This window comes from Tarenaya hassleriana, unplaced genomic scaffold (genome assembly GCF_000463585.1).
Source record: "Tarenaya hassleriana unplaced genomic scaffold, ASM46358v1 Cleome3, whole genome shotgun sequence".
Classification (NCBI taxonomy): Eukaryota; Viridiplantae; Streptophyta; class Magnoliopsida; order Brassicales; family Cleomaceae; genus Tarenaya; species Tarenaya hassleriana.
The window spans coordinates 6,968,010-6,987,166 of record NW_010966177.1 but is presented as its reverse complement, the minus strand read 5'-3'; the positions used below and the strand labels follow the sequence as shown (position 1 = coordinate 6,987,166).

Sequence of the window (19,157 nt, the reverse complement as noted above, 5' to 3'; positions counted from 1 at the left end):
AACTGTCGACCGCTCTTCCTCATCCTCTTATCCTTAGCTTCGAAGTTAGCCCCGAATCCACTCTTATCCCTATGTCGTATCGTATCTCCATATATATTAACGTATATATATATATATACATATATGTTAGATATATATATACATATAGAAAAAAAAAAGAGAATATATGATTATATAATGAAATAATAGATAAGCAAGGAGAGATAATTGTCGATTCGGTATCCATATGAACTCAGTTGAAGCTATGAAACAGTTAAAGGAGTTCCTGTGAGTCGGGGGAGAAGAGAAATGACTGAAAAATTACAAGTTTACGTTTCACCAAGACTGTAAAGATCAATGAATGACAACTATACAGCAAAAACATGCTGTCTCTACAGAGAGAGAGAGAGAGAGAGCTAGGAGATGCTACTCTTGTCTTCTCGGAACCAATGGAGAGAGATTTCTCTCAGTAATGTCTCAACATTTTCATGCGTATAAACGGTTCAGTTCCTGTCCTGATGCTTAGTGGAAATCTGTGTATCCATCGCCTTTGGTTCGTGCTTTCTCTTACTCCGCCGTCTTGATCTGCGGTTCCTGGCCGAATGCTTTGCCACATCGGCTGAGTTTTCTGGGGAAGTTGTCGAGGGTAGCTCGGGAGGAGCATCGGGCCACGGTGTTCGTTTGGCCGCGACTGTTATCTCCAAGGGCGGCTCGATTATCCACCTGCGTCCAAACAAGAACAGATCGACGACAGTAATCAATATCATAACATATGATTTCATGATACTAAGCTATCACGTTCCTACAATGGTGGACATCAGTTGTTAGATTGTCGAAAATCTCACTAACTGCCAGACGCTTAACTTAAACATAAGCACAAGTCCACAACAGAAGTTAGATCAACATACCAACCGCTACCCGGGAGAGAAAACGGACAGGAAAAAAGACATACCCGGGGGGGAATTTGCTATCGGGGCGGGCTTCAATACGAAGCCACCATATCAGAACTTGTCTACCGCAGCTTCCGAGCGGCTCTACCATGGCTGGATCCTTCAAAAGAGACAACGGACTATCTATACCGTCTTTCTCATTCAACGGGCCAAAGTCCTTAACCCATTCTGGCCTATTTTCGGATTCATCCCAAAGCAATCTAGAGTCCAATACAAATCCAGACCACTCCAGCTTTTGGGGGAACACGGCAGCCATATCGTCCATGTATACAGCTCTTTTCCCGGCGTAAGGTAGTGTATTGAAAGTGTGCCACCCGATCAGCTTATCGGATGAATTACACACGGGGCCTTGGACGGGTAACGACTGTTGTTTTTCCACGATCTCCTTCCCTTTCTCTATCGACGAAACCATCTCTTCCACATTGCCGGAATGTGCTAGAATTCCGACAGAAACAGCACCAAACCATTTCACATTGTGAATTTCATCAAACAGCTCCATGCTATGGATGTTACTATCATCAGCAAACATCACAATCCCATCAAGTTTCTCCTCCCTCACCACTCTGTTCCGATCGAATACTTCATATCAGTTCCACATTCATACAGAACACGATCCAGACAACAAATGTATAAGCAGACATGAAGAAGAAGACTTGCCTCAGAGCTCGAAGTCTCATCAAGAGCTCTAACTTGCTCCGATCCTCCCACGTATTGGGCATTCGCTGTTCGAACGCAACGTGAATGGTCCTGAGACCAGATTTGGAGATGATGGAAGCGGTCTCGTTGGTGGCTCCACCTGCTTCGACCACGATCCATACAAGATCGTACGGAACGAGCATGAGCGAGTGCATCACTCCGGTCAGATGGATGGTCTGGAACGTCCGTACGTATGTCGGCGTGACGACGATGACCCTCCTCGGGCTCTTCACCCCGAAGATCGTCCTTTGCTCCCTCTGAACCCTCTCGATTATCTGGTGCGCCTTCATGACCTCCGCCGAGTTCGGGTGCGGCCACGGTCGGATCCGGATCCCGTGTCTCCCGACCACAACTCTGGAGCTCGTCGCCGTCGCGTTCACCGGCGGTGGAACCGGATTCCGACCAAGAGTTCGGACATCGAGGTGCTTTGCCGGCAAGTCCAACCGGAACGGAGCCGAGTAGATGTTGGAGGTGGAGAAGAGGAAGAAGAAGACCAAACGCGAGAAGCGGAATCCAAGAACGAGACTTATCAAGCAGCAGAGGCAGTGGAGGATGACCCAGAACAACGCCGCCGGAGAATTACCAGAGCCATCCGCCGGAAAATCCAGCGGCGGAGATGATCTGAAGCTGTTGCTCCGGCGATTCAAGTAGCTCTGGTGCAAAGCAGAGAGCTTCATCCTCCTCCTCCTCCTCCTCTCCCTTTCTTCTTCTTCCTTCTCCTCCTCCTTCCTCCTTATCAGACACCGAATGATCTGATTAATCAGCTGAATACTTCGGATTTAAGACATAATCAGTTAGATTATCGCTGTCTTCTCGCTACCATCTGATGTTTCGGCAGCAACGCATCGTGCGAGAGTGATAAACTAACTGTTCCATTTGATGGGTTCTCTTGACGTAGGTTTGCTTTTGGTTTAGAAGGCGGCAAGAATTACACGTGTCGATTTTTGGTTGGTCAAATATTTGACGTCGCCGTTTTTTTATATTAGTAGTAGATTTTATTTCTATACTTGAGGAAAAATTATATTGGATATATAATTAAATACTAATTACTAGTGGAGAGTATATAAGGAATGTGAAACTAACCAAATGATTGAATATACTTAAATTAGTTGGGTTCAACAAATATTTTTTCTTTTTTGGGTCATATTAGTTGGGCCGAAGATGGAGAAACAGAGTAGGCCGGAAGAGGAAATATGTGACCAACGTCACGGGGCCCATTATAATGACATCTGGTTAGGTAATTATTGAAATTAAGGAAACACCCTTATTATATATGTGTCAGCACACACACATATATATATATATATATATGTATTCCAAGTGAAGAAATTTGATTCATTCGGAAAGTCAAGGCAACCCAGCTGAAAATTGGGCTTCTGGGCCTGTTCTAATTGGGCCCCTTATATTTGATCGAATCTCATTGTATCGGGTCACATAGTAATGTTTAAAAGCCATTTACATCTACTTATAATAATAAAAAAAGGGGAATAAAAATCAATCCATGGCCTCGAAAATATATTCTTCTTCTTTTTAAGAAGTTTAAAAAATCGATTTATTATTATGTTACTTAATCAAAACAAGGGGAGAATATCACATTTTTGCGCAGTCGGTTTTGAATTGACATATTCCGGACCACATACAGATTGTTAGATTACTAAATTAATTACGGATATTAAAAAAGAAAAATACTTTAAAAGGCTAAAAGGGTTTCTTCTACGTTCCCTCTTTTGACTTGGAGTGTTCCTTTCCTATTTTCCTCCTCCATATATACACACATATATATTAATGTATTTGAGGATAATGTAATATATATATATATATGGACTTGTGTGTTATATATTCGAATAAATAAATTTGTTTGTGGTTGGAAATTTTAACCAAACACACGAGGTTGGAGTTTAACAAGAAAGAGGAAAAAAAAAGTGTAGTGTGAGAGGTTAGTCAGTCACCTACTCTTTGAAAAAAATAATTTCTCCTTTGACCACATTAACCTCCTCTCTCTGTATACCTTTATCGTTCTAGAGAGAGAGAGAGATGGCGGTGGAGCTAATGGCCGGGAATTACATCTCCGGCGCCGAAACTGAGAGCTTCGCCGTCCAGAAAGCGGCGGATTCAGGCCTCAACTGTATCGCGTCTCATGTCGCCGGAGAGTATCGATTCCAATCAACCCTCCTCTTCTTCCGATCTTGACGCCGCCTGCAAAACGACAGCCGGCGCCGCAGTTTCGAAGTTCAGGAGAGTCGTCTCTCTCATAGGTCGGACCAGAACCGGTCACGCCCGGTTTAGACGCGCCCCGGTTCAGAAACCGGAGCCCGAAACGGTGCCGTTTCACGCTCCTCCTCTTCCGCCGCCGCCGGAGATCGTCTCGACCCCTCTGTGTGGGAGGAAAGGTTCGTTTTCTTCGTTCAAAAGGATCGATTTTTCGCTCTTATCCTCTGTGACGACTGAATCCGAAACGGCGCCGTTTCGGATCCAAAGCTCGTCGTTGAAGCCTCTGTCTTCGTCATCTTCGCCGATCTCTATGAAGAGGAAATGTAGCTCTGAGGGGATTGTCGCCGGAAAATGCGCCTCCGCTTCCTCCGGTCTCTGCCATTGCTCCAAGAAGAGGTACCCACCAATAAGTCTCTCTCCTTTTTTTAGTTTCTGTTGCAGAGAAAAAGCTCTGATCGATTATTCTCCCTCTTCTTCATGATTTGCCAGAAAGCTGAAACAGAAGAGGGTGATTAGGGTTCCTGCCATCAGCGCGAAGATGACCGACATTCCGCCGGACGATTACTCCTGGAGGAAATACGGACAAAAACCCATCAAAGGATCTCCACATCCGAGGTTATTACAAGAATCTCGATCCAAGTTACAAAAATTTCCCATGAAAAAAACGTTGTAATTCTTCTCTGACTAGACAAAATCACCCTACTTCTGTTGCAGAGGATACTACAAGTGCAGCAGCGTACGAGGTTGTCCGGCCCGTAAGCACGTGGAAAGAGCCGCCGATGATCCCTCGATGCTCATCGTAACCTATGAAGGAGATCACGGCCACTCTCTCCCCGCCGCAGAAGTCGCCGGAACCGCCGTGGCTGGTCTCATATTGGAATCTTCGTGAAAAATCTATGGCTTATATATGATGAATCACTGATTATTAGATAGATGATAGTGATTTAGTCAGCCGACCAAGCGCGAATGTGTAATGCAAGCATCTGCAGTAAGTAATATTTATAATGAAACAAGCACATTTAAACAAAAAAAAAATATTTATAATGGACTGTCTCCAAAATGTTGGATTTACTGTTTAAATCAAGAAGAGGGTACTTCTGTTTGCTCATCTCAAATGTGGTAAAAAAACGAAATGTAAAAAAAAAAAAATACGTCCTCTTTTTTTTATGATCATTAATCAGATTAGTTGATGTGATTAGGGGAAAAAAACTTGCGGTTGGGAATCTTTAAATGTTGAAAAAGACACATGGTCAAAAGATTAGAAAGATTTGAGCACAAGTTGCCGTGTTTGACCGGGAACTCAACGTATCCACCCGAAGAAAAACTGAGGTTGGTATTTATTTAACGGCTCATTTTGGACTTTAGGCAAATCCAAGAGAAGATTCTTTGTCTGAAACCGATGTTATACTTGCAATAGTCGTTCAAACTGTCCCTAATCTCACTTGTTTTTTGCATGGATGGTGATTCGTAAAAATTCCATTGAATCTGGGCGATTGAATCTGGGCGAGATTAGCGTTTTCAATGGACATACCAAGTTTCTATCAAAACTAAGGGCGTCAATCGGATCGGGGCGTCGGAGCCCTCACTCAGTCTGAAGGTTTCGGATTCAGATTTGGACCGATCCAATTTTGTTTGGGTTTATATAATTTAACTCGAATTCTGATTCTATATACTTCGTATTCATATTGGACTGGGTCGGGCCGAACAACCAGCTCAAATTTCTTTGTAAATTTATTTTTTTTCTTTTTATTATATTTAAAACAAATCGAACTTGTCAAAAATTTTAGGTTTGAATTTTGCTATTTCTTGGGCCGGCCCGGTCGGATTTTGGATCTTATACGTAAATTGACACCCCTAATCAAAATCCACTTTTTTTCCAATGAGAGAAGGAAAAAAAGGAAAAAGGAAGGGGAGTCATCGTGAGCATGCGTTTCAACATGTGAATCGGTTTGAGTTCTGTTGGGATTTATATGACTTATATATACATAATTATATATATATATATATATATATATATATATGTATAATGAGTGGACCGTTGAAGGTTCGTAATCGAGCACAACATGACTCTTCTTGCGTGTCTTTTTGTTCCAAGTTCCATGCACGTAACCTATACCCATCGGTTCTATCTTTTGAAGTGGACGTTTCGGATTTCAGTTCGGTATTTAAGCGGTTCGATTTCAGAAATGGTATTTTCGATTTTATAAAAAGTGTACCAAACTAGAATCGATTGTTAAATAGTTCGTTTCGCTTTTAGAATCGGTTCGGTTCGGAATGGTACCACCGTACCATCATATAACATTTGAGAAAATTTTTTGGTTGGAATGAGAGACTAACAAAATTAACTAAAGGCAAAAAAAATTTTGCACTAAATGGAATTAATATGTCTAATTTTAATATAGGGTAAAACTCCTAAAAAACTTCGAACTTGCAAAAAATATACAAATAAACCTTCAACTTGCAAAGCTGTCATTCAAAGCCCATACTTGTAATATATAACTGAATAAAACCTCGAATTTGTAAATTGTTACTCTAATAACCCATTGACTTGTTTGACCACAATTTCAGGTAATCGGAAATCCATGTTAGCCCGAAAAGCTGATGTCAACGTATCCACGTAACTAACTTTAAATGATTTTTTGTCACATCAACATTTTTTGGGTCGAAATTTAATCCGATTTGAAAGTAAATAAAACCGGTTTTTCAAGTCAACGTAATAGAACATAATCAGATTGAAGGTTTATTCAGTTAAAATTGGTTACGTAGAGATGCTGACATCAACTTTCCGAGCAAACGTGGATTTTCGATCGCCTGAAATTATGGTCAAACAACTCAACGGGTTATTAGAGCAATAATTTGCAAATTCGAGGTTTTATTCAGTTATATATTGCAAGTTTGAGATTTTGATGATAGTTTTGCAAGTTTAAGGTTTATTTATATATATTTTTACAAGTTCGAGGTTTTTTAGGGGTTTTACCCTTTAATATATATATATATATATACACCCAAAAATATTTTACAACTTTTTTCTTATGTTTTCAAGATGTAGTAGGATAAGATTATAAAAAAAATGATACATACGCATAACTAACAATATCACATAAATTTCAGTTGAAGCTCAGATGCCACACCATTAAGAATAAAAGATGCAAAGTTTGCAGCTTATAAAACAGTGGTACAAGAAATCATTAAGGATGCCTCACAGACCTATCTAATTAATGTGAAATATAGAAACAATATTAATTAAAAAAACAAATTGTTTTTTTATAATAAAAAAAAAACGACAAGGGCGATATATTCATAGAGATATAGCCCAATAAGGCTTTCGCTTGGCCCATTAAAATACAGATAGACATGACATTTATTTATTTTTATTGATATATGATGCGGAGTTCCAATTTATAAAAAAAAAAAGGGGGACAACGCAGATGGGATAAATCAAAGTAATAATTAAAATTTAATAAAATACAGATAGATATGACATGCTATAAAATGAGTAGGAAACCGACGAATAACCAGAATTAGATCAAAATATAAATGTACTTTACCTGCAATCTTGACAAACATGTCTCAATTATTGAACACGAGTGTTTCAAATTGCACAAGTACATCGGCCAAAGATCTCGCACGTGTAAAATCGTTTCACACGTGTCTTTTGTCCGTTAGTGCGTCTTTAATGACGTTTTTACCCCTGCTTATTTATCTTTGTTTCGTTCCGTTTTCACAAAGTCAATCAAAACTATTGCTAATCTCCGTCTCAACTTGCAGACTTTATCTTATGCAAATTGGCCCGATAAAATGTTTATATATTGAAAAATATTATTCTATTAAAAATATGTATAGCATTTCCGAAATATGTCTTCAAGTTACATCATCTTCTATGCTTTTTTTTTTAAATAAAATAAAATATATTTCACACTTGGCTAATCTACTTAAAAAAGTACTCGCTTTCCGGTTTATATATAATATAATATAACATGGGTTACTTCTACAATGATGGTAACAAATCGATTTTCCCATTGTCTCATTTTATTTAGTTTTATTTAAATTTTACGAATAAAAGAAAGGTATAAAGCAGATTCACATGAAAATCGATTCGATATTTTATGCGGCCATAGTAATGCATGTGGGGATACATTTGGAGCAACATGTGAAATCATAGACCTTAGCTTTCTCCCATTCCAACTTAAATTCCGACCGCGCATTTATGTGATAATTATTGAGACAAAATTCATCTCTTATTTTTTTTTTAAATGTTTTCGTATGTTTTGCATTGCATCAAAAGGAACTCTAATTAATTAATTAATTAATTAATTAATTAATGTATGTATGTATGTATGTATGTATGTATGTATGTATGTATGTATGTATGTATGTATGTATGTATGTATGTATGTACGTATGTATGTATGATTCCGAATCTCGATGTGAAAATATCATGTTTTCATACAAAGAACGTGAGAATCAACAAGGCATAGACGATATATATATATATATATATATATATTAGGGTTTTTGAATTTTGGTAATCGGCACCATGTTCATGTGCCAACCGGTTCACAGCTAATCTCCACTGCAAATTAAAATTGAGACTATGCACACGCTTCATTACATATGTGTATATAATATATATAAGAAGTCCATTCAATTATTGGTTTTAGCATAAAATCAATATAATCACTATCCTATCAGATAAGATAAAGTTTAAATTTATAATTTTGAATCAGATTGAGAGATATATATGACACACTCAAATAATTCAAGTATCGATACTTGTTATCGATGTCCTATAATGATCCTATACACTGTGTTTGATGTTATGTTTTGATAAATTATTGGAGGGAGTTGTAACATTTTGCAAATTACAAATATATAACACTATACTATATGTTTGAAGTTGAACAAAAAAATATCTGAAATCACATATTACTATGCAATTTTATAAAATATTATTCGTAGCCATTTCCTAAAAAATAGGAGAAATTTAAAAACCAAACTAGAGAGGGAGGGAGAGGAAAAGACAAAACAGACAATACAAAGAAATAAGAACATGCAATGCATCTCCATTCTTGTGCTAACAAGTGGCGAACTAAATTAGTAAAATACACAATAAAAATATGGGGCTTTATTATTTAATAAATTACGCAATATAATAGAGATTAGCTCTCATAAGTACAGACAAAACATTTTGATTAGGAATGTCAATGTTTTTCCTTCTTTTTTTTGTTGGTTTGGCTTATTCTAAATTCTAATCAATCATATATCCAAAAAAAAATTCTAATCAATCTTGATGCAAGCTGCTTTGCACATATCACACACATGTAGCAGGACAAACTATATATATATATATCGAAAATAAAATCGAGATACCCTGCAATATATATATATATATATATATATATTGTTTATTTTGGAAATATTTGTTTTTTCCGACAGCGACGTCATAACCACTTCCGGGATCGTGTTGCCTGTTTGTTTCAACGTTCATGTTATGTTTATTCATTTTCCAAACGCTTGCAACGCTTTTTTGGCATTTTTTGTTTTGAAAATTACATACAATAAATAATAAGCAAATGTAAAAATATATATATATTTAACACGACTTTTAACACATTGCTACGTTGACTTTTGTCCCTTGGTATTGGACCGACTTTGCTAAAATATGTTACAATCACTATAATTCAAAATCTAATAAATCAATTGGGATACAATCTTATAACAAGTTTATACAGAAAAAAAAATTGCAGACGACATTTATAATATGCGAATTATTATCATTTATGATACAATTGAAATTTGCAGCGCATATATTCGAAAAATTCTTAAGACATTACTTAGGTAGTTGACATTGTTACAAAAACAAACGGTATGAAACGAGAGTCTACAGTTTGTTTTCCCTTAATGCTTCGTACAATATTCTTTAATTCACAAAATGAAATCGACCGACCATGGACTATAAATAAATAGAGCCGAATTACCAAAATTATCCTCCATTGAATGGGGAGGGAACCGTATCTGTTAGGGGTATTATAGTCAATTACGTACATCTAATTGGACCATCTATTTCCAAATCGCCAATATACACATCATGCATGTCCACCGACCACCGACCTAACTTTTTTTTTTAAAATTTCACTCGTAAAATCTGAAATAAAAGGCTTTTTTTATATATCTAGGAGATAATAAAAAAAATTTACGCCATTATTTCGAATAATCAACATTTGGGGGGGGGGGTTTAGTATTTCAAAATTCTTGTAACTTCAAAACAAAAACCTAACGGAATTTATTTTCGGAATTAAAAATCAATCAAGTTGATTATTCGGTAAATATATATATATATAAATTTTTTTGGGTCATACATGTGTGACATTTCTTCTTTTTTTGTTGGTAAATCACATGTATGAATTTTCCAATTCCACAATCTTACAAAATGATTATACCCTTTTCTCCTGATAATAATTTTATCACGTTTTCCTCTGAATTTTACAAACGTGAACGAGTTGATATTTACGTGACACATTGGAAAGCATGCTCAAGTTACATAATTAGTTTTTATCATATATATGCATAAGAATGCGTAATTAGACCCAAAACTTATAAATAAATCTAAGACATGGATTCAGAAACCAAATTTAAATCGTATAATGCGAAATATCAGCTATAGGTGAAACTTATAATAGAATATAAATCAAATCTTGTAAAAAAGAAAAGAAATATAAATCATAACAGATATAACATGATTACGAGTTTAATTTTGTTTTGTATTAATTATTAATTAAAAAAAAAGAAAGGGATTGAGAACAGACAAAGCACCTCTGAAATCGCACTAACTTCTCCCCAGAAAAGACACGCGTGTCACCACCACCGCCTCCCTTTAATAATAATAATAATAATAATAATAATAATAATAATAATAATAATAATAATAATAATACCAATAACCTATTTTACATTCTACAAATTTAATCCAGTATCATTGTTGGGAAAAATATAAAGATTTTAATCGTGTTTTTAAAAAATATATATACAATTTAATTGATCCCACTTATTGTATTGTTGGCCGAATTCTCCCAACGACGACCCACTTCCCGACGTCAATGGCTATTCATATTCCATGCAATCAAGAATATCTTCCTTCCTTGATATTTTAAATCCATATATCAGTCCGATTTGAATGAAAATGCTTATAAAACACGTAAATTATATTTATTATCTTGATTGCATAATCTTGGTGTGGATAGGCCATCGTATTCGACTCAAATAAAAATTAATATCAGTTGTATTCCTCTTTTTTTTTTCGGGTTTGCATAAGGTAGGGGCATCTAAGATAATTATGAATGCCAATCTTAATTAAAAAACGAGGAGCAACTTTATTACTGTCCAATGAAAAGGTCGACGGGTTTATTAGCGTATAGTATTATAGTATATTTTTTTATTTCAAAAAATTATTCCGGTCCAATAATAACCATAATAAATAAACAACATTATTATTATTATTACAAGACATAACGGAGGGGGCAACATTGTCTGCCTTCGGCGATATAAGAAGCGAAAAATCAGAGTTTATAAGTACCGGTGAATTTGGAACTTCTCTTTTGCGGTTTCGTGTTCTTCCCTTCTCTGCCTACGTGTAAACCTCATCCGCATGTCATCGCCGTCAATTTCAATCCTCTCTCTCCTTCTCTCAATCATCCAACAGATCTTTCCCTTGAAATCTCTGAAACCCAGATCAGAGACTCAATGATCTTTTGAAATTTCTCGGAAAGTCGGGAACTTGCGGCGGAAATTACCCGGAGGAAGGCTTCACCGGAAAGATATGGATATCGCGGCTGTTCCAGCGGCGGAGGCGGCGGCGAGGAAGAGGGAGAAGCCGTATAAGGGGATAAGGATGAGGAAGTGGGGGAAGTGGGTTGCGGAGATTAGGGAACCCAACAAGCGCTCGAGGATCTGGCTCGGCTCCTACTCCACGCCGGAGGCGGCGGCGCGTGCCTACGACACGGCGGTTTTCTACCTCCGGGGCCCGCCGCCCCGCCTCAACTTCCCGGAGCTTCTCGCCGGAGAGACAGCGACGGTGGGAGGATGCGGAGGGGACATGTCGGCGGCGTACATAAGGAGGAAGGCGGCGGAGGTGGGCGCGCAGGTTGACGCGCTTGGGACGGCGGTGCAAACCAAGCGCCGGCATAACCACAGGGGTGATTTGGGTAGTGGTAATCATGATTACGGGGATAATAATCGTGATTATGGGCATAATGATGACAGAGTTAGTGAAGGATTCAAGAGATGTAACAAGGGGTTATTGGAACGGGTCGACTTGAACAAGATACCCGACCCGGAAACCTCGGATGATGATGAATGGGAGATGAAATAGTTTATTGATAAATGTTGCGCCTCCTACCTGAGTGATGTGATTACTAGTTTAATGATAATTTTTTTTTGGTAACTAGTGAAGTTGGATTCGTATGTTTAATTTTGAATGGACTCAATTATGTTATAACAAAGGGAATGGTGAATTAGTAAGAAGTCACCAAAAGACTATTTTTTTTTTAGAAAATTCCAAAAAAAAATATGTGAATTTATCAATTTTTACGAAATAAAATCTAAATTTTCTTTTTTTTTTCGAATTTAATTTGAATTTTTCCGTATAAATAAACCTAAACTTTACAAAAAAAAATTATTATTTTAAACTATCGATGACGTGATATATAAATATAAATGATGATATATCGAATATAATCATAACGTTTATTTGAAAAATAATATTGAGATTTTATTTAATAAAAACAAATTTAGATTTTTTTTCATAAAATTAATAAATTAAGATATTTTTTTTTGGATTTTCCCCTTTTTTTTTTTAGAAAGGAGGTTGCTTTTTTGGAGGGTATGAACCAAAAAACCAAACACAATCTGTCAAGCACAGAACAGACAAAAGATAAGAGGGAACTCATAACTGAAAGTACATTAGTTTGTTAAAAAAACCATAGCAGGAATTCCAGTTCATGATGGATCATATCACATTGAAACTGCCGTTCCTCGCCTTTTTAATAACAATTAAATAAAAAAAAAAAAAAAGATTTTAACATAAATAATCCATACATTATGATCCAAATGAGGGACATTTGGAAAGATTCAGGTACTTTGGTTCAACAAAACAAACAAGGGTTGACGTGAAAGCTTATTCTGGTGGATAACCTGTCGGAGGAAACCTGCATTTCTTTTCTTTATTTCTTTTCTGATAAATAAAAAAAAAAGGGAAGAAGAATATGATGGGATGAGAATCAAATGCCCTAAAGCATCTGTCTGATAACCTAATCCCATCAACAAAGAGAAGCCGATTCTGCATAAAACTTCGCTTACAGTTCATATTCTGGCCAAAGGGCTGTATTTCCTATGTTCGTATTCTTCCTCTCTCTTCTTCGGTTGTCGGGTTTCATGTTCATGATTTCACCTCGGTAGATCGCTTTATCTGAAGCGCGGCTCTCACCACGTTTCCTCTCGTGATAATCCCGACCTTTGTCGGGGGAAAAAAAGGGTGAAACCTTTAGCTAGCTATGTCTTGGCAAAAATGGCATGAAGTCTGCAAAAGGGTGGAACGGCTTTTAAACGTTTCTTACCAGTTTACCATCAGAATCCACCACAGGGAGGCGGCGGTATTTTGTCTCGAGCAACACTCTGTTGGAAAACAGAAAAAGAAGTTAAGTTAAAAGAATGCTTCTTTGCCCTCAGGCTTTCCAAAAACACTTAAAAGGATCAGAACAAGAACAGGATAGGACAATAACTTAGCAGCATCTTCTAAGTTAGTCGTCTCCTGAACAACGACTGGAGCCGGTGTCATTAAATCTCCCACCACCTTCCCGTTGGTTTTACTAAGTAGCTTTTGCACTTTGTTAAAAGTCTGCAAATACTCGGTTAGAGAGCTCAAACATGTCGCTTTGGATATGAAAAACCACCACACGAGAGGACAAAAAAACCATTCGAAAAGTATAATGTTTCAGGCCTTTTAGAGAGTATCCAGAAGTCTGACTCGAACCAGGAAATCAACCGTTTAATACTATTAACGCGACCACAAGAATTAACGACACTTGTTTATAACGCTAATTTTGTATTCAAACATTCCTAATGGGTAAATGGCCATGATTTAAGATTTAAAGATAGCATGGAGAAGGTCACTTACTTTCCAAGTGCTATCAACCTCGGGGAACATGTCGATTTCAGCTCGTCCACTGCCTATTTTAACAAAGCAAAAAACGTGTAACAAGATTTCGGGTTTGAATCTAAAGCGTTTCCCACTTCACCAGCATACTATCTGAATTCTGGCTTTTATTGTCATGTGATCAAAGCTGGTTTCATCTTATTCAAGTTCATTTTCACATCTTCCCCTTTGACAATTGACAAAGATGCAGGGTAAAATCGATACCAACTTGTTTAAACGAAAGGAAACTAAATGCATTAGAAGGTTTAGTTATTCAAAAATTTACCAGATATGGAATCCAAAGCCAACAAGTCATAATCTGAAACAAGCCCAACCTGCAGGCAGCAGAAAAATACCCACAAGACATACCATTTGAAACAGAAGAATTGAGAAAGAGAAGCTCACGTCTTGATGAACAGAAACAGAAGAACATCATCCGGTTCAAGAAACTGGAATTCAGAATATTTATATAAAAAAGTATGCAGACTGACCAATTTCCAGTCTTCATCTATTACAGGAAAGCCTGTGATTCTGTTCTCCACAAGAATCTCCAGAGCTATTGAAAAATGGCAAAAAAAAAAAAAACAAGGATCATCTCCATAGCTATTTAACATCACTGCATGATTAAAAAACCTAATTATATAGTGTAGAGATTAGAGAACAAGAACCTTCATCTACAGTTGTGGTGGGTTTTACCACATGCAGATCCTCCTTCCTTGTCATGAATTCTCCAACAGTGTACACACCGGTTCTTGGCTGTCAGTAACATAGAAGATGTCTCTCAGTTTAGAACATCAAACTACTTCAAAGACAAAACATACAACTGAAGATCTTTCCAGCAAAAATGGTTGCAAATTTGAAAACCCGGATCAGCAAGTGACCAATACTGATTGCCTCTTCTTTTCGTATTCTATGACTCTTCAGGTGATACAATCGGGAAACGGTTTATGGGTCGGATCTAAGCTTAGCATATCAATCAAGCTTGAATCTTTGAACAGTAACGGACACAAGATGAACATACAAGCCACCTGATCTTCGGTTCACCAAAACCCAGAAACCCACATGCATAGCAAAATTGGAAATTCGATACTCGCGGAACAGAATCCGAGAGAAATCGAACAAAGTGAACCAGATTAAGTCAGAGGAAAGCATACAGAGGACGAATTCTCCGCCAAAGCGGCACCGGAGGCGGCGACAGAAGGCCTTCTGAGTTTGGCGGCGAAGGCGGAGCACGACGGAGCGGAGAGAGGAGAGAGGCAGAGCTTGCGGCCGGGAAGTACGACGAAGAATCCCGGGGGAGGAGGGGAAGCAGATGCGGCGGCGCGTGGGCGCGTGACAGAGAGTGGAGCGGTGTGGAGGATGGCGTCCATAGTCCCTGCTTTCGTCGCCGGGACGAAGGAAGAGTGATGAGATATTGCTCGTCTTGGGAATAGGAATATGAACCATCTTTTTCATATTATAATTACTTTTTTTTTTGCCATCTTCTTTTTAGTAATTTTTTGTATTCGTGACAAGATGTATTTGTTTTCCTGTTTTTCATCTGTTCATTGTATATGCTTATTTCTATATTTTATATTTCTGGTTTTGATTTTTTATTTTTTATTTTAAGAATGTACTAGATTTGGATTTGTTTTAATTTTATAAAAATGTTTAGTTTTTGTATTTGTGACAACAAGGTGTACTTTTTCCTATTTCCTCTGTTCATTGTATGTTTATTTCTATATTTTTGTATTTCTGGTTTTGATTTTTGATTTTTTATTTAAGAATATACTAATTTGGATCTGTTTTGTTTTTATTCGTATTTAATATTATAAAAAAGGTTTATTTTTGTATTTGTGACAACAAGTATTTTCCCCGTTTTTCCTCTGCCGCCGAACTGCCATTCATCTCCGCCGTCGTCCTTCCCTCATCTCCTCCAATCCCAGGAAAAAAGTAACTTTACGAAAAGCCCAATAAAAATCCTTCTTCCACTTCGTAGCTTCCGCTAGGTTTGCGATCCATTTCGCTTTCGTTTTCGTTTTCGTTTTCGTGGAGATTGCAACAATGGCGCAGGTTCAGGTTCCTTCGCATTCGACCACGCCTTCTCCGATTACGGCGGCGGACGGGATGATTTCGGCGTCTGCTGCTGCTGGTTTGTGCCCTTCTGCTTCCAAATTCCCTTGAATTCAATTCGCATTACCTACTTCGATTCTATGTTTTCTTTTTCATCTGGGTTTCCAATTTCCCGCTCTTGTTCACCAATCTTCGTCAATGTATGGCCAATTCGAGTGAAAGGTTTTGTGGCAATGAACTGACTTGTCTTCTGTGGCTACCGTCTGACTTCCTGTTCTTACAGTGAGTGTCTCTGATGGATAGTAGTGTCGGAATGTATGTATGTTCCATGATTGGGATTTAGGTTTAGTTCTCTTACCAGAAGATTGCGTACGTATTCATACATTTCGCCTAGAATGGTTTCGAAGAATTTTACACTTGATCTTGTTTCTTCATAGTGTCGTTGACGGTTGAGTTTCCTTACAGCGGATGGGGCGATGAGAATGAGTTGAATTTCTCCCATATCAATGGCAAGATGATCAGAGTGACATGCTCTTCTCTTCGTGGAAGCGGCTTTGGTACCTTATTCGTCAAGGTATTTGCTTTTGTGTCTAGTCTTTTTATCCATTTTCTCTGGGCTTCTGTTTCTGTTCCATGTCTAACTTTTGTGTGGCTTTCTTCTCTTTTTGTCATGAGAAGAATTCGGACAAGAACAAAGCCCTGTAAGTTTGTAACTGATCACTTGGGTCGGTCCAGAGGATATGGTTTTGTGCAGTTTGAAAAGGAGGATCCAGCTAAAAATGCGGCTGAGAAGCTGAATGCCGCATTGCTTAATGGAAAACAAATCTTCGTTGGACCGGACCCTTTCTTTGCACGGAGGAAAGAGAGTCTGGTGCAAATAAGAAAAAGTTCAACTATGTTTATGCGAAGAATCTGTCAGAAACATCATATGATGATTTGAAGGATATTTTTGGTCAATATGGAAATATCACAAGTTCTGTGGTTATGAGAGATGGGGATGGAAAATCCAAGTGCTTTGGATTTGTCAACTTTGAGAATCCTGAAGATGCAGCTCAATGTGTTGAAGGCAGAAAAAGTTCGGTGAAAAAGGAAGGGTATGCTGGTAAAGCGCTGAAGAAATCTGAGAGGGAACTAGAACTGAAGGGAAGATGCGAACATGGCTTGAGAGAGACAGGGAACAAGTTTGAAGGATTGAATTTGTAAGTTAAAAAATCTCGATGAGTGATACTGTCACTGATGAGAAGTTGCTGGAGTTGTTTTCGGAATTCGGTACAATTAACTTCCTGCAATGTCAGTTTCATGGTTTTGTCCACAGATAGATAAGATTTATCGGGAATTCCCTATGTACATTGTGTTGCATTTTCTTGAACAGGTTATGCGTGGCACTAGCAAAGGATCGGGATTTGCTGCCTTCTCAGACGCTGGAGAAGCTTCTAGAGCTGTAATATAATTCTCTTATGTCTCGATATTCTCTTGAACTTCTTGTAATACCCCGAAACCCGATTTGAATATTTAATTATTTTTTTTTGAAAAAAATAATTAAATAGAGAGGTCGCGAAATCACCAAAAATAAGTAGTATAGTGCGGGGAGCAGACACGAGGATCGGCACATGCAGAAAGATCGAGAAAATGAAGAAAATTGGTAAAAACTGAGTTGGTCCGCCGGACCAAGTTTGGTCAGCTCCGGACTAACTCAGTCAGTTCGGACTCGCAGGCAACAGGCGGACCGAGGAAGAAGAAAAGGAGTCTGGTCCGGAGCTGACCAAACTTGGTCAGCCGGACCAGAAGCTCAGTCGGACCAAACCGGGTACAGCGGATCGAAAATCTGTTTTGGTCATCCGGTCCGGCGGACCAAATTCTTGGTCAGGCGGACCGGCAGTGCAAATTTTTCCAGCCTGTCTCGGCCCCTCTCGACGCGATTCGACCTCCCACGACCCTAAGCATGTTGTAGGCTTGGACCTGGGCCTTTGTTTGAGCCCATTCGACCTCTCTTTCGTGGCCAAAAACCCTAGCAAAGTAGGGGATGCAGCTATTTTCTGCTGCAGAGGGAAAAGAGATGAAGCAGAGAGAAGAGAGGGAGAAAGGAGGAGAAAGAGAGAGGAGGAAGGAGAAAGGAGCTAGTGGGAGCCAAGAGGGTCATCCCCAGAGGGTCTAGGAGGGTCACCGTCATCGGAGTCACCGGAAAACGACAAGAAATCCGGCCAAAACTCAGATCCGAATCTGAGCAAAGGTGAGTGGCTTGAGTTGCGTCTGTGTAAGCTCATTTTCGTCGATGTGATTGTGTTATCTCGATGATTCGTTGATTGAGTTTGAAAGAGGACATTTCAATGAAGATTTAGAAACAAACGGTACTCAATTTGGTTGAGAAACGAAGGAGATATGAACAAATGAAAACTATGGAAAAACTGAAATTTGCAGAATCGCAATTTTTCGAGGTACAGGCATTACGAATCATTTTTCTTCATTTATACAGAATATTTAAATAATCTATTGTTTGGATATGAAAAAGGACATCCCAATGAACATTTAGAAACAAACGGTGCGCGATTTGGTTAAGAAATGAGGGAGTTATGAGCAATCGAAGTCGGACCAAAAACCTGAAAAACGCGAAACGTCGAACTGCCCAGTTCCGGTCCGCCGGACCAGGAACTGGTCAGCTCCGGACCAAGTTCGGAAAATCATTTTTAGTCCGCCAGACCAAGGCGACAGGGCTGAGGAAGCCTGGTCCGCCCCGGACCAGAGGCCTGTTTTTGCATTTGTTCATATCTCCTTCGTTTCTCAACCAAATTGAGTACCGTTTGTTTCTAAATCTTCATTGAAATGTCCTCTTTCAAACTCAATCAACGAATCATCGAGATAACACAATCACATCGACGAAAATGAGCTTACACAGACGCAACTCAAGCCACTCACCTTTGCTCAGATTCGGATCTGAGTTTTGGCCGGATTTCTTGTCGTTTTCCGGTGACTCCGATGACGGTGACCCTCCTAGACCCTCTGGGGATGGCCCTCTTTGCTCCCACGAGCTTCTTTCTCCTTCCCCCTCTCTCTTTCTCCTCCTTTCTCCCTCTCTTCTCTCT

At 38.5% G+C, this 19,157-nt stretch overlaps 4 protein-coding genes and 1 pseudogene across 4 annotated transcripts in view; 3 read left to right on the top strand and 2 right to left on the bottom strand.

Moving 5' to 3' along the window:
* Positions 1-197: 197 nt before the first annotated feature.
* On the bottom strand, positions 198-2,493 carry LOC104819856 (probable beta-1,4-xylosyltransferase IRX14). The gene is made up of 3 exons (XM_010550125.1): positions 1,587-2,493; positions 932-1,492; positions 198-702 (listed from the first exon to the last, which is right to left on the bottom strand). The coding sequence occupies exons 1-3, from the start codon at positions 2,300-2,302 to the stop codon at positions 483-485; spliced, it is 1,497 nt and encodes a 498-aa protein (XP_010548427.1). The 5' UTR covers positions 2,303-2,493; the 3' UTR covers positions 198-482.
* Positions 2,494-3,289: 796 nt separating this feature from the next.
* On the top strand, positions 3,290-5,001 carry LOC104819855 (annotated as a pseudogene).
* Positions 5,002-11,337: 6,336 nt separating this feature from the next.
* Positions 11,338-12,368, top strand: LOC104819854 (ethylene-responsive transcription factor RAP2-10-like). The gene has a single exon (XM_010550123.2). The coding sequence runs from the start codon at positions 11,653-11,655 to the stop codon at positions 12,202-12,204; it is 552 nt and encodes a 183-aa protein (XP_010548425.1). The 5' UTR covers positions 11,338-11,652; the 3' UTR covers positions 12,205-12,368.
* Positions 12,369-12,891: 523 nt separating this feature from the next.
* LOC104819852 (CBS domain-containing protein CBSX1, chloroplastic) lies at positions 12,892-15,461 on the bottom strand. The gene is made up of 8 exons (XM_010550122.1): positions 15,180-15,461; positions 14,694-14,781; positions 14,517-14,581; positions 14,312-14,360; positions 14,008-14,060; positions 13,613-13,728; positions 13,448-13,505; positions 12,892-13,344 (listed from the first exon to the last, which is right to left on the bottom strand). Exons 1-8 carry the CDS (start codon positions 15,393-15,395, stop codon positions 13,270-13,272), a joined length of 720 nt encoding a protein of 239 aa, XP_010548424.1. The 5' UTR covers positions 15,396-15,461; the 3' UTR covers positions 12,892-13,269.
* Positions 15,462-15,882: 421 nt separating this feature from the next.
* The window catches only part of LOC104819851 (polyadenylate-binding protein 4-like), a 3,998-nt gene continuing 723 nt past the window's right edge, over positions 15,883-19,157 (top strand). The window contains exons 1-4 of the mRNA XM_010550121.1: positions 15,883-16,156; positions 16,543-16,651; positions 16,756-17,276; positions 17,450-17,518. Of these exons, the coding sequence (XP_010548423.1) occupies positions 17,062-17,276; positions 17,450-17,518 (284 nt within the window). The 5' untranslated portion in view covers positions 15,883-16,156; positions 16,543-16,651; positions 16,756-17,061. The remainder of the gene's footprint in view (positions 16,157-16,542; positions 16,652-16,755; positions 17,277-17,449; positions 17,519-19,157) is intronic.

What these genes read in the sequence shown, in the direction of transcription:
- LOC104819856 (XM_010550125.1), bottom strand. Translation starts at nt 2,302, where the DNA reads ATGAAGCTCTCTGCTTTGCACCAGAGCTACTTGAATCGCCGGAGCAAC. An exon ending in ATGAGACTTCGAGCTCTGAG is followed by an intron (nt 1,493 to 1,586) that starts GCAAGTCTTCTT and finishes CGATCGGAACAG; the next exon opens with AGTGGTGAGGGAGGAGAAAC. An exon ending in GATAGCAAATTCCCCCCCGG is followed by an intron (nt 703 to 931) that starts GTATGTCTTTTT and finishes GTTTGGACGCAG; the next exon opens with GTGGATAATCGAGCCGCCCT.
- LOC104819854 (XM_010550123.2), top strand. Translation starts at nt 11,653, where the DNA reads ATGGATATCGCGGCTGTTCCAGCGGCGGAGGCGGCGGCGAGGAAGAGG.
- LOC104819852 (XM_010550122.1), bottom strand. Translation starts at nt 15,395, where the DNA reads ATGGACGCCATCCTCCACACCGCTCCACTCTCTGTCACGCGCCCACGC. An exon ending in TAGATGAAGACTGGAAATTG is followed by an intron (nt 14,361 to 14,516) that starts GTCAGTCTGCAT and finishes TGCTGCCTGCAG; the next exon opens with GTTGGGCTTGTTTCAGATTA. An exon ending in AGGTTGATAGCACTTGGAAA is followed by an intron (nt 13,729 to 14,007) that starts GTAAGTGACCTT and finishes GAGTATTTGCAG; the next exon opens with ACTTTTAACAAAGTGCAAAA.